The sequence below is a fragment of the Vidua chalybeata genome, chromosome 12, assembly GCF_026979565.1.
Source record: "Vidua chalybeata isolate OUT-0048 chromosome 12, bVidCha1 merged haplotype, whole genome shotgun sequence".
Taxonomy (NCBI): Eukaryota; Metazoa; Chordata; class Aves; order Passeriformes; family Viduidae; genus Vidua; species Vidua chalybeata.
Window position 1 is genome coordinate 4265843 of NC_071541.1, and position 13411 is coordinate 4279253.

General features: G+C 42.2%; 1 protein-coding gene across 3 annotated transcripts in view; it reads left to right on the top strand.

The window, feature by feature from the left end:
• Positions 1-212: 212 nt before the first annotated feature.
• FOXP1 (forkhead box P1) overlaps positions 213-13411 on the top strand; it is a 174425-nt gene continuing 161226 nt past the window's right edge. For all 3 annotated transcript variants that reach the window (XM_053953634.1, XM_053953633.1, XM_053953635.1), the window contains exons 1-3: positions 213-292; positions 1499-1671; positions 10277-10458. In XM_053953634.1, coding sequence (XP_053809609.1) covers positions 10288-10458 — 171 coding nt within the window. In that variant the 5' untranslated portion in view covers positions 213-292; positions 1499-1671; positions 10277-10287. The remainder of the gene's footprint in view (positions 293-1498; positions 1672-10276; positions 10459-13411) is intronic.

Consider the following 13411-nt stretch of genomic DNA (forward strand, 5'->3'; position numbering starts at 1 on the left):
AAAGGAGAAAAAGGGGAGCTTGTCCCTGGAATGTGGCTGAAACTCACTTTGGTTTGCTTTGCTTATCTTTAACTTGGGTGAAGGGGCTAGAAAGATTAGCAAGTTGTTTGGTTTTTCCAAGAGATTTCCTTAGTGTAATGATATCTATCCAGTTGTTTGCTTTTTTCAGAAGGGAGAGAGCACTCCTGCAAGACGACTAGCGCAGCGGTAGACGGCTGGTGGCTAGAAAATCCTGCATGGAGCAAACAAGGAGGTAGAAGGTCTAGGATAAAGGTATAGGGCTATGAACCAGGTAATCACCCCAAAACTACGGCCTTGTGTTCCATGTCAGCATTTGGTCAGGGGCTTTTTGGTTTCTGTCTTCTCTCATGTCGGATTTTAATTGATGCATGTGCCCTCGATGGGTTGGAAAAGACAAAGCTTTCAGCTTTACTTCTGAGGAGATCTGAGGAAAATCTGTTTTAGAAGCAGAGCCGTTTGAATGGAGAGAAAATACCAAATTTAAAAACGTGCTTTGTTGCTCCTCCTCCTGCGAGTGAGATGACGGAGCTGCTTTTCTTCTTTTTATAACTGGAAAACTGCGTTTACATCTGCTAATTTCTCTGTGCTGCCTGTTTGTTCTTTGGTTTCTGGGAGTCCTAATTAGAGAGAGCCATCCTGGTAGTTGTTGCTTTTGGGTTGTTTTGAAAATGAGCAAGAAAAACTTGCTCACACCATCTTTGTTTTTCAAAATTGCTGTTTGTTATTGTTTCTGAGTGGGGCTTGGATTTCAAATGCCAGGCAGGACCTGTTAGCACTAACAGTAAATGGCATGGGCTTTTCACACAAAGGGAGTAAACCCTCTTTGAGTGACCTTGAGAAAGAAATGTTAACTCTTTTTGTGTGAAAGTGTTGTTTATTCCTGTATATCTGAATTTATTTGTTAAAATGTGAAGGGCATGTCTGTTCCTTTATGTGTGAATTCATTTATTAAGATATCTTGGATATACATTCGTAGAAAGGATAAAATTAAATGATTGTCCTCTTCATCCCTTGGAAAAGAAAGCAAAAAAATATACATAAAAATGTGATCCCCTGTATTCCCTAGTTTGCATCAGTGATCCAAACACTACTGCTCGTTTGGGCTGCTGGAGCAGTGTCAGGGCTGGAGGGGAGCGGGAGGTACCTGAAGTGTGTAAGTGGACAAGCTGGTCATTAATTGACTCGTGTTACTGCCATGAATCAAACCTTTGCTACCTTGAACGAAGTGAAAATGGCATTGTGCAGAATTGTTAAGAGTTGCACCTGGCTTTGAGGTGGTTTTTGACTTCTGGAGGCTGCTAGAGAGTTTAGATATGCTTTAATGGAGATGTGCATGGAGGGTGGGAGTCTTAATTCATCTACAGCCAGCACTTGGTACGAGGTTTCATGTTATCTTGTTGGAGCAGCGCTGCTGCTGTCTGGCACAAACTGACTGTATTTACTAAATGCAACTTTGGTCTTTTATTTGGTTGAACAGTCACCTGTTTTTCTGTGAGGCAGACTGCAAGAGTTTGTGATGCAAGCTCAGAGCAGTGTGCATGCAAACAAATAAGTCTTGGCTGTGAGAACAGCTCTGCAGTTTCTGTTCCTGTTCTGCACGGAGCAGCAGGGAGCCCCACACTGCTGTGATGCCTGGGCTGGGATGAGCAGGTGGGTACCTCCCCAGGGACACCGACCACGGGGCCAGCACCGAGGGGACTCTGCACCTCACCATGCTGCACTGGTGACCTTCCTTCTGGAGGAGTCACTCCTCTGGTGCCATGGTGCTCGTGTCCATGCGGTAGCAGTCACGGAGTCGCGTGGTACAGTGAACTATGGCTTCTGGTTTGGCTTGGGGTTTTTTTTGGCCACTCGCCATTCCTTTCCTTCCAAACAAACGATGAGCCCGGCGATGGTAAGGATGATTTCTGTCAAGCTCATGGCTGAAAGACAGCTCTCCCCAAGAGAGAGGAAGGAACCTCACTCTGCCGATGATGGTATGTAAATGATTACATCATATTTGCCAGTCACTTGGAAGTGGCCCAGCTCTAGAGCTTTTATGCATCTATGGCATGAGATTCATGCTGAATATGGATTTAATAGCTGTCAAGCTGAGATTGAGATAGAGCTGGCTTTGCAAAAGGGGTGTATTTATCCAAGGTGAGACTGAGAGTAACTTCTGTGTGCATATGTAAAATGAAGGGAGAATGCAAAAACCTAATTTGAGGAAAGTTGAATTGTTCACTGTCTGTCTAATGCTTTGGGTGTTACTTCATGGAAGGGAGTGAGACCTGTTGTCTTCACAGCTTGGTATGCTTTAGTGCCCTGGTTTTTCATGGGGACCAACTCCAGCTCTTTTGAATAGAGCAAATGGCAAACATTTAAATGTCTGTTTCAATTAGTTTTTCTTGGATTTGCTCGATCTCTGTTCTTACTGATTGTGGTCAGCAACACCCTTAGCAGAAGAGATTTCCTTAGGGGTAACTGCACTGACTGGTTCTCTGACAACTTAAGTTGTTTGACTATGATTTCACAATAAGTCAGGGTGGCACAAGTGGGATTAGGCTCCTGATTCCCCTTCCCTTCTCCTCACCGCAGCAGTCTTAAATTTCAGCTCCTGCAGAGCATTAGTCAGCCTTTCACTGAGCTGCCTCCAGCTGATTTCAGGTTGCTGTGGCCCTGATAATAATGCACTGTGGCTGGAAGGAAGGGACCCAGGAAGTGTGAGCCACGCACCCCAACAGTGAAAGAGGTTGTGCCATTGCATATAGTGAAATGAATTAAAAATTGTGACTGTCTGCTTCTAGACAGGAGCTGCCATTCAGGAGATTTGAGGTGGCAAGAGGACATAAATGCATAATAGGTGGTAAAAAGCCAGGCTGGTCACCATCATGACCCACAGGGAGGAGGCTGGGCAACCTGTGTTCTTCTGTTGGCCAAGGTGTTGTATTCTACCACTTTTGGAAAGCACAGGCTTTTCATTCACTGAATTTAGATCCAGCTTCACGTTTTCCTGCTCCTTGCTTTTACTTCTGTCTCTTTTCTATGGCTCTGCATCACCAAGTAGCTCTACCCCAGCGCCAGCAGGGCAGGAAGGGGGAGCAACCCTGTGTAAACCAGGTGCCAGGGCCATGGCCCACCGGGATGCTCCAGGAGCAGTGTGATTTGTTTCCCTTCCTGGAGAGGCCAGCACATCACCTCTGCCATATGCTCATAAGCACTGGCCCAAGGCTTGGGATGTGTCCAGCCAAGGTGAGAGCATCAGGAGGCAGAGCCAAGGATGTGCTGAGGGTAATCCCATTTCTTGTGGACCCTTTATTTCCTAAGCACTAAATGAAATTTCAGATTTTAGATATGTCTAGACATATACAGTGCACGATAAAGTTGATAATACATTAATCATTTTTAACAACAGGTAATATGCATAATTTATGGTGTTACAGTGCTATCTTTTTTGATATTTATGATGGATAATGCTCAGTTTTTGCCCTCATATTACTGCTTTAAATTATACCACAAGAAAATTAATGAGAAAGTAGATTTATGGCTTTCATTTGTTTGTCAATTCGGAAATTAATTGGGTGTTAATTTTAGCCGTCCCTCATCAGACCAGGTCTTTAGTATGTGTGCATTACTTTGCATTCATTGAAGCCTACCTCCCATTTACTGTGGGTCACTAGCTTTGCATACATTAAAATAGCCCTCAGGCTCATTCTCTTGATTACTTTTTGAACTGCCATGCATTAGAAAATTTACGCCTTTCTGTTATAATTATGAAAATTCTCTGCTGGAAGATGGTGCTTGCATAACAGCAAGTGTACAGTGTTGCTCGGCGATGTAAGATCATATAGCAAATCCCAATACGTTTTTGTTCTAATCCTAGAAAATAGCACTCTCGACAATCTTTGTTGTGCGAGTTTCATCCTTTGAAATTTCAAGGATCCATTTTAATGCATTGAATTACCTCTTTAAGCTGAGGAAATATCAAAGGATTTCACCTAGTCGCTGTCTCTTTGTTTCCTCTTTCCACACATCCCGTGCACGTTCCTTCCCTTGCCTTGCTCCAGGTTTGCCTTTCCTCCTCCAAACCCTGCTGTCAGACGTGACTCAGCATCACTTTTTAGGACAGCGAAGCCTGATTTTCTGTTTGCTACTATTTTGGTTGATTCCTAAAGATGATCCTTAATTGCACTTTGAATCCCCTTCTCCTTTCTCCTACTCCTGCACAATTCAGCAACCACCAGTAGTGTGTAGGCGAGTGGCCTTCGAAGGGGTAAGCATGAAGTTTTATCCAAAAAGTACCCTAATGTACTGACAGTTGATCTATAGTTAGTTAGTACATAATTATACCTAAAATACACCCTGTCAGCAGGATAAATGACGGCTACTGAAAACTCTAAAAGCATGACGGGTGTTCACCCATCTGCAATGACGAGAGCGGAGGGGTTTGTAAGTTGAGAAAGGCTGGTGAGTTCAGCATGATCTGATTTAGTTAAATCATGCCATATGTTGGGATAGCTCTCTCTAATAGTCGTGCTAACCACAAACACAGGCAACGAGAAGTCGTCTGGTCCACCTGGCTAGTTTGGACTTCCCTCCCCGGCATTACTCCTGCACTTAGCATGGTGGCAGCCCTTGAGCTGCTCATGTGAAGCTGGCTGATTCACAGTTAATTGTGACATGGTGTAATTTAGTAAATGAGCAGCTGAACATCTGTACGCCTTCCCCCACGGCACATCAAGCCTTACCTTACACAAGGCTTCTAATTTCCACTAGTGAATCCTTTTTCTTTTACTGAACTCATGGATGGCGGGATGGTGCTGCTGGCTGCCTCGCCAGCCTAGGCACGGGGTGTCAGCTGGAGGAGATGGGTGTTTTGGCTTCAGCTGGGGGACAGCAAAACATGTTCCTGGAAAAATTCACTACTGGTGGTGGGATGTGGAGCCTGAGGTGCTTTCCCTGGCAGGGCACTTGCTCCAAAGATACCGGGACTAAAAGAGACCACCTGTGAGTGAGGCAGGGGTCTCCTGGGAAAGCTGTCGGGGTCCTCGTGTCAGATCACGGCAGTGCCAGGCTGGTGCTGCAGGGTGTTTGTCCCCGTGCTGTGGGTCGGCCGCAGCTTTGCTCCTGCTCTCTCTGTTCCCTTGCTGGTGGCACTCCGGAGCACGTTCCGTTTTCAAGAGGTAAAATCCTGTCTTTGCGGTGTTACGTTGTTACGGAATTCTTCCAAACTGCGTTTGGGGTTTTTTGTTTTGTTTTGTTTTTTATAATTACATGGATAAATACTCTAAAATTATTCCTGAGCCTGTTTTGGGGAGCTGCTTGTGACAAATAGGTAGAACTTTTATTTATAAATCATGCACGTATGGATAGAATGCTTGCTGGAGAATTTTGGGCTAGATCGTGTGATTTGATCACTCACTTAAAACTGATTTTAGCATTGACTCTTCTGCCTATAAAAGTAGAAATACATTTTATAAATCTGTGTTGTGTTTAATTTACATGTCCTTTCATGGCTGGGCCAAGTTCTTTAAGGGCATTTATTCTGCTTCATATAAATAATTGATCAGCCAAGTTAATTTACTTCTGCCTGACTTGGTCAACCTTAATTAACTGCCCTGGAATAAAGACTGAACTTTTTGTTAGCTTAAAATCTTTCACAAATGTGGCAAAGAAGGGCTGTATTATGACAACATTTTTGCTCTAGCACTGATCCCAGGGGCTAGAAATGCCTAATGATCTTTATGTGCATATATGTATTTGTAAACACCTCCAAGTACTAACATCAGAAATATAATCATGGACCTCAAAGGAACTTTGAAATACACAGGCTACATTGTGAATCTGTAGTCCATGTTAAGTCTGGAAGCATATTTAAACAGGGATTTTAAGGCCAGAAGACCCCAGGGATGTTTTTTTAAAGGTGATGATATGCTTAAAGACATAGATTGGTGCTTATTGAGGAATCTTAAAAATGCCTCACCAGATGCCTCCGTGTATGGTGAGGCATCTAGAGACATCTGACTATCAGTCCCTTAGTCTTTCAGACTTGGAGTGGGTCCTTATTCTGACAGGTGCTTCAGTCAGTAAATCCTCCCTCATGCTGACATTAAACAATGCTGCTTAGTCTTCAGAAACTATACTGGTAGCAGAATTGCAGCAGTGGCACACTTCAGTGCCCACCTCCTGCCTACTAATCTCCATGCTTAACCTTGCTCATCTTAATAGGCCAGTGGAGCTGAGGTGTGTATCAGCAGCATCTGGTGTTACGGACTTTATGGATGCATTTTTAATGCATTAGCAAAGAACTTCTTCAGAATTAGGATTCCTTTAGGTTCTATTTTTTTTTCATCTCAGAACACCGACACTGGAGTCATCAGAAAGATTATTTTGATTCAGGCAAAGTTCACATCTGACCAATGTTTTCTCAGTTTTGACCACGTCCTTAAGAAATTGGCCGTCCCCTGCTTTTCTCCAATCTGGAAGATGATTAGCTGTTGTCCTGTTGACAGAGTGCCTTCTTTAGATTTCACTTCACTGAAATTTTGCTCCATTACCTTGAACATAACGCATTCACCAAAGAGATGGGCCCAGCTGTAGAGCTTTGACTTTGTGTTTGGCTGTGCATCAAAGCTAGAAAAAGTTCTGTGCAGGTTAAAATGGGGAATCTGAAGAAACTGATCACTCTTCTGAAATTTTTAAACCAAGTCGACATTAAGTCAGAACAGTTCTTTTATTATGTGCTCCTTGATTTCAGGATAAAGTTTCACAAGCTGTTGTTGGTACTGCACCTACCTTTGGTCCCTTCGTAGGGGAAAACCATCTTGTGTCACCTTTAATAATTCAGAGTCATTCTGTATCGCTCATAACATGAAATATCATAGAATTTTTCTGTATATAGCAAAAAGAAAAATACGCTGGTAATAACCCACATATTTTAAGTGCTAAAAATGCATTTTTCTTTGCAGAATTGATAAGAGAATCATTCTGCTTTCTAGAACACATGAGATAGACATGGGCTCTTCTGCCATTAAATTTCTTAAGTCAGAACCAGGTTTCCTGCCTGTCATGGAAGTAGTTGTGGAGTATTATTATTTCTTATAATAAATCATTATGCATAACAGCTTCTCCAGGACTGTGTTGGTTGTATTCAGACCAGAATCACGGTTTGTGATACTTCACCTGGAGTTTCAGTTCAGTTCCCACAGAACCTAATTATGTTGCATAAAGTCAACCTTGCTTTGCATTTTTCTTTCACAATTTTGAATGACAAACTTCAGTAATAGGCTCCTGTAAGTTCATCTCCTCTGTGCTGGGAAGAGACAATTATCTCAGCCATCCTCGGTGTGCGATCACCTCAGCTCATTTAGGTGTGCTCAAAAAGACAAATAATAATCATTCTTGCAGAAAGCTCTCACAGGTTGATTTTTCATGACATGACACTTAATGATCAAACCAAACTGTGATTATTCATGTCAACTCACATTTGACTTCAGTGATGAAATAAAACAGTTTTAACTTTTTTTCCCTTGAAATACCAGTTTTCTATCGGAGGTATTTTAACAAAGAGCTTTTGTTTTATACAGGCATCTAGTTTAAGTTACATAGAAGTTGACTGCTTGTAAATTGGTGGTTTTTAAGAAGAATTCGCTTAAAGATGTTCACTTCCGCTTTTAAAATATTTTTTTTAAAGTTTAAACGTGGTCCCTTAGCAAACTCTCTTTCCAGCTTCATTTCTTTGGTAGCTGCTGCCAGTTCTGCTGGGATCCATAGGGTGGTCACAACCAGTGGAGGGGCCATGGCCCTGTACAGCTGAGCTGGTAACTGGCTGGGGTTCTTCAAAAGGTAAAACAGAGCATGAAATTTGTCATGGAAAAGGTCCTTAAGAACTATGATCTTTTTCTGACCAAATACAAGAAATAATCCATCTTTTTCTTAGTGCTATAGGTTAGAAAAATTGTTGCAATTTCTACTGTTTTTTCTTTCCAGGACCATTTTGCAGTCCTAGAGACAATAAATAATTTCTTGACCAGTTTGGTTGTGAATTATTTTCTGTGTCCTGGAGATATTTCGCTCAGAAGGGCAAGCCAACAAATCGTGATCAGGCAGTGATGGATCTTCTCCTCAGTTGTGCACATTCTTCTTGCTGCTGTCAGAGCTTTGTGTTGTGCTTCCTCTGACCCTGCTGCTTATTTATCCAGGTTCTCACTTCCCATTTGTTGCATCAGAAGTGCTGGAAAATGAGATGTAGTTCTTTACTGTTCTGGCACGTGGGTTTTAACATCTCTTTCCACCACAAAGGCTGCTGGAGGCACCTTCCACCAGTTTTTGAGTTTGTCCTTCCTACATCAGCTTCAGTCCATGAGAGAGACATGCCACCCACCATTACTGTCATACTCCAGAACAGTCAAAGGCATGAGTCTCGGTGTTTAACCCTCTAACCCAATATTTCCTGGTGGTCATTGTTGTCTTCATTTGCTGCTGGGGTAAATTAATGTAGTGCTCCATTTTCTCCAGTTGAGACCTGACTCCAAATTTGGGTGGAAGCAGAAAACAATGACGTCAGTTCTTTCTTTTTGATTTGTCATAGGGTAAAAGAGGTAAATCATTTTTTTTAGCAGTGTAACATAGAAGAATTGCCTGGTGTATCTTTGAGTGACTTGGGAGCTGTCTGTGGATTCTCACTCCTGTCTTCTTCCAAAACAACCTGTGCCATGCAGTCACTGCCTAGTGTGTAATCCAGCCTTGCCTGTTACATGTAAACACTTATTTAGACCTTATCATGTTATGGGGTTTCCTTACAGTGCTGAAAATGAAAAACACACCATAGTTGGTGTGTATCAGAGCAGGATCATGTTAAAATCCAAAAGCATTTCCTAGTGGTGTTGGGAAAGCTGTAGGTTTGTTTAGATCTCTGGAGCTCTTACAGAGGAGTTGACAGAAGCTTTATAATGAGTCTCCAAGCCCTTTTGTCCCCTGGCATAATTTGAAGATTTAACAAAACAAATTGAAAGTTTCCATAGACCAGCTGAAATTTATTTAAATGTAATCAGAACGTTTGAATCTGTCCTGCTACCATCCATGTGCTTGGTTTACTGAATTCAAAAGGGTTCTTCCTTGAAGATAAAACATCTTCCTTCTGAGGTGAAGTACCCCACACAGGGGCATTTGGTTCACATGTCCGTGTGGTTAGTGTGGGGCCAGCAGCGTGCTTGAGACACACAGCTTGGCTTTCCATTCCCCATCTCCCCTGGGTGAGGGGGAGAGGAAGGATGAGCTGGTGGAAGCCAGACAGGTTAATGGTATTTAAATCCTGGAAGCTGGGGCTTTGCAGGTGGAAATACTTTTAAAACAAGTCATCATAATATCTCTGAGGCAGCACTTTGCAGCTGAAAACCGGCATATGTGCTTTGTGTGGGGAGTCTTGTGCACCAGTGCTGATGTTTCCTCCTGAGGGTGTGTAAATCCCAGGGGTTCTGGGGTGAGGAGGTGGGTACTCGTCCTCATCCTCATTGAGGGCTTGTGACCCACTGACACTGTTGGTGAGCACCAAGAGTCAGTAGAGAGGGCTGGCTGGAAGGAGCTGTGGCTGCTGAGATGATGTTCAGCCAAATAACACAGGAGTCTCCTCACTGTAATGCCATAAGAGCATCCAAATCCAGACCAAATCCATAGCCAAAAACTTGGCCAACAAGAGTAATTCTGTGAGCATTTGTAGCACTTCTTCTGAAATGAAAAGTGATGGTGTTCAGCACATCCCAGATTAAACCTAAATTACTTCAGAGTAATAGAAGGTGCTAATTTGGCACTATCATGGTATGAGTGAAAACCAAAATAGTGAATACTCTGCTTCACCTCCATGCCCCTACACAGCGTATATCACATTTTTGATATTGTCCATTATATGTTGCCAAGAATGACTCATCCATTTCAAAGGAAAGCATCCAGATGTAACTAGAGAAATTTAATTATGGATTCTGTGTGTTCGTTCAAAAATATTTTTTTTTCTCTAAGGGAAAAAAGATGTTGAGCAAATAATACTATATTTAGAAGAGAACTAACTTACTAAAATTATAGCTGTACCAACGGATAAATAAACATAAACTAGTAGCATGAACCATTAATGAAAGATAAATCGTATGAAGGAAAATGACATATGTTTACAGTTTTGGCAGGATTTAAAACAGGGCATGTCTCCTTATATACAGCAACTGTTTTAACAGCTGCTTTTTTTTTTTTTTTTTTTTTCCCCCTCCCCTCCCCTAAATTATTTCAGGTTTTTGAGTCATGATGCAAGAATCTGGGACTGAGACAAAAAGTAACGGTTCAGCCATTCAGAATGGAGCGAGCGGTGGCAACCATTTACTAGAGTGCAGCCTGCGGGAAGTGAGATCAAACGGCGAGACACCTTCCGTTGAAATTGGGGCTGCAGATTTAGCACATCTCCAGCAACAGCAGGTACTGTAAGATGCATTACAAGTTTCCTACCTACAGGAAAAGCATGAAGCATCTAACCCCCCCCCCCCCCACTCCCAAGCCCTTTGTACTTGCCAGGCAGAGGATGCTTTAGGACTCGCCTGTGACATTCTGTGCGTTTTTGCCCGTAGGGGATTGCAGTCGTTGGTGTAAAGGGAAACCTTGGACTTCTCTTTCGGGGCTCCTTTCCATAATCATTCCCTGGAAACACCCAAAGATCAGGGCTTGCTTCTGTTGCCTGAATCTGTTGAGTCTGGTGGCAGCGATTGGGTGAACTGCTGTATACAAATAACTGGTTTCCAAAATATGTCACTGGGTGGAAAATACGCTAACGTTAAGTTTTGTTTTTGCAACAAATTTTAATATAACCTAGCAACCTCTATCAACAGAATGTTTTCTATTAGTGAGGAAGGCTGCAGAGGTATCTGCTGTGCAAAACGTCAGAATAAATAAATAAATACATCCATGTCAGTGTTCCTCAACTCAGAAGCATCTGAACCAAAGCGTACGTTTTGCCTTGGTATTTTAATTAATGTATTTTCTGGGAAGTGACCAAATTCACCAGTGTAAATTATCCGCTTAATACGTTTTGGCTTTTTCTTTTCCCTGATAAAATTCTGAGGCCCTCTAAGGAAATTTTACACCAAAGTGCTGGGCATGTATCATTAATGTGTTTGGGAACAAAGGCTGCAGCAGAGCCATGGTGAATACCCTCACGCCTAACCCTCACTTTCTCTAATGCAATAAGGATTCTTAAAACCTTTTAAATAAGCGATTGGCAGCTGGTTAAGACTCCCCTAAGTGTACAGTGATCTTTTTAGCAGGTTGTTGTGGAGAAGAAAAAAAACATGTGCTCAAAAACAAAGCAAAGTGAAGGTTTCAGGAGGAGCGGGGCACCCCATTTGCCAACCTAAGACAGAAAGCTGCCATAATTAAACAAGTCAGAAAAATGGATGATACTAAATGCACAGACTTTGGTTGTTTCAATCATTTCGTCCTACAGGTTTTTACTTGAAGTGAGAATACCATCAGTGAGAAAATCACAGCCATGCTGAATTCATTACTGCAGTAGTCACACAAAACCATGGATAAAATTTCAATAACTGCAGGCCACAGTTGAGTAAACAGTTGCACTGAAACTTAATTCCTGTTGACTTTTCCCTCATTCTTTGCCAGGGGCACATTCTGATTCGTAGTGCAAAGACAACAGGGGTTACAGCTTTGATTAATATAGGACAGTAGAAGAGGAGTAAAATATGTTCAACACAAAGGTCTCATCTTAAAAAAGGCTTAGTATCAAAATGAGTTAATTACACTGTGTTTTCCATAGGAGCACAATGGAATTTTCCAGTAAGGCTTTGTGCAGAGAGAAACAGGGAGGGGGGATCATGCAGACATGTACACACCGAGGACCAGAATGGCTCTGACCTCTCCTCCTCCACCACTAACTAACCCTGTGCCAGGGCTTCTCTGCAGCCATCCTGAGGCTGGTTTGCCATCCCAGGAGCTCAGGATGTCTCAGATAATGTTGCCACCTCGCGTGCAATGGCTGGTGTCATTCAGCCGCCCATGTGGTCAATTAAGGAGTGGCACCCATTCGTTCCCAGTCCTCCAGCCCTCCCCAGACAGTGCCCAGCGCAGACGTGAGTGCTCAGGGCTGGGGATGGGATTGCCAGGCTCAGGATTGCTTTCACACAGCTCTCGTTTTAGCTTGGAGTTTATTTATCCTCTGCCAGTACAGTGAATGTGGTTGGGGATCTTGCTTTTCTCCAAGTTCTTCAAAGACCTTTATGTTCTGTGTTTGAATTCTGCTGTTAATTGGTTTTGATGACTGACTTCTCCATGGAGTTTATCTTTTATAAAGCAAGTTGATTGCAAAGTTTAGAAGAGTTATTAAATAAAAAAAAAAACGACCAACAAACCCAATCCTGATAACAATAAGAGGGTAATCAGAGCTAGCATAAAAATATCAACCTTGGTGTTTGGAAAACATTTTTAAATGCTGAAAAGAAGAAAACCCCGTTGTTTTCAGACAGCTAATGCAAGCATTTACAGATACACATACAACATGGAGCATAATGTTTAGATGTTTTTCCGTATACAACATATGCTCTCAGGTCACTTAACAGAATGCGTTCTACAAAACACTCCTTCAATACAAATGAATGAGTTCTGAATTAAACAGCTATTTCTTAAGAGCATTTCATTCAAATCTTTTCATTTTGCCACCTGGCACTTGTTTTGTCTGAAAAAAAAACAAAAAAAAATCAGTGGTGGGTAGTTTGAGCTTTGCTGCTGTGGTTAGTTGTGTGTTCCCGTGATGAGCATGGCGGAACAGCGAAACCTGCATGTACAATGGCTTGTGAGAGCATCTGTGCTGAATTTAGGGTCACATTTCTGGTGACATTTATGAATTTATTCGGACTAATAGCTTTGTTAGTATGAGAGAGGAAAACAGAAATACTGCAGGGTTTTTTTAGGAAGTTTTAATGGGTTTGCAGACTTGTAAATATTTTACCATGGAAAAATATGGAACACCACAGATGTTCATATGTTTGCAGGAGCAGTGTATGGTGTGATCACTCTTGTTGTGAGTACAGGGAGGACTTGTAGGACAAGTTTTATGCTTCCCATGTCATGTTAGGGTGATTCTGCCATGCAAGCAGACAGAGAGTGATGTGATGCTCAATTATTTTAGCATTAGCAATCTCATAAAATGTACTGTTAAGCTGGGAGTAGCAAATGTGAGGATGAGTTCTGCTATTTATAATAAAGCCAAGTAACTCCAACTGATGTTTATATTGGTGAAATAAGAAAGGCAAAGCAATGCAAGTGACTCTTCAGGGATGGTATGTCTGTGGAAAAGTTGGGTAAAAGTGGAAATGCCTATTGAAGTCACCCTCGGAACCAAAGCATAAGGGAAAGAGATCCTTTC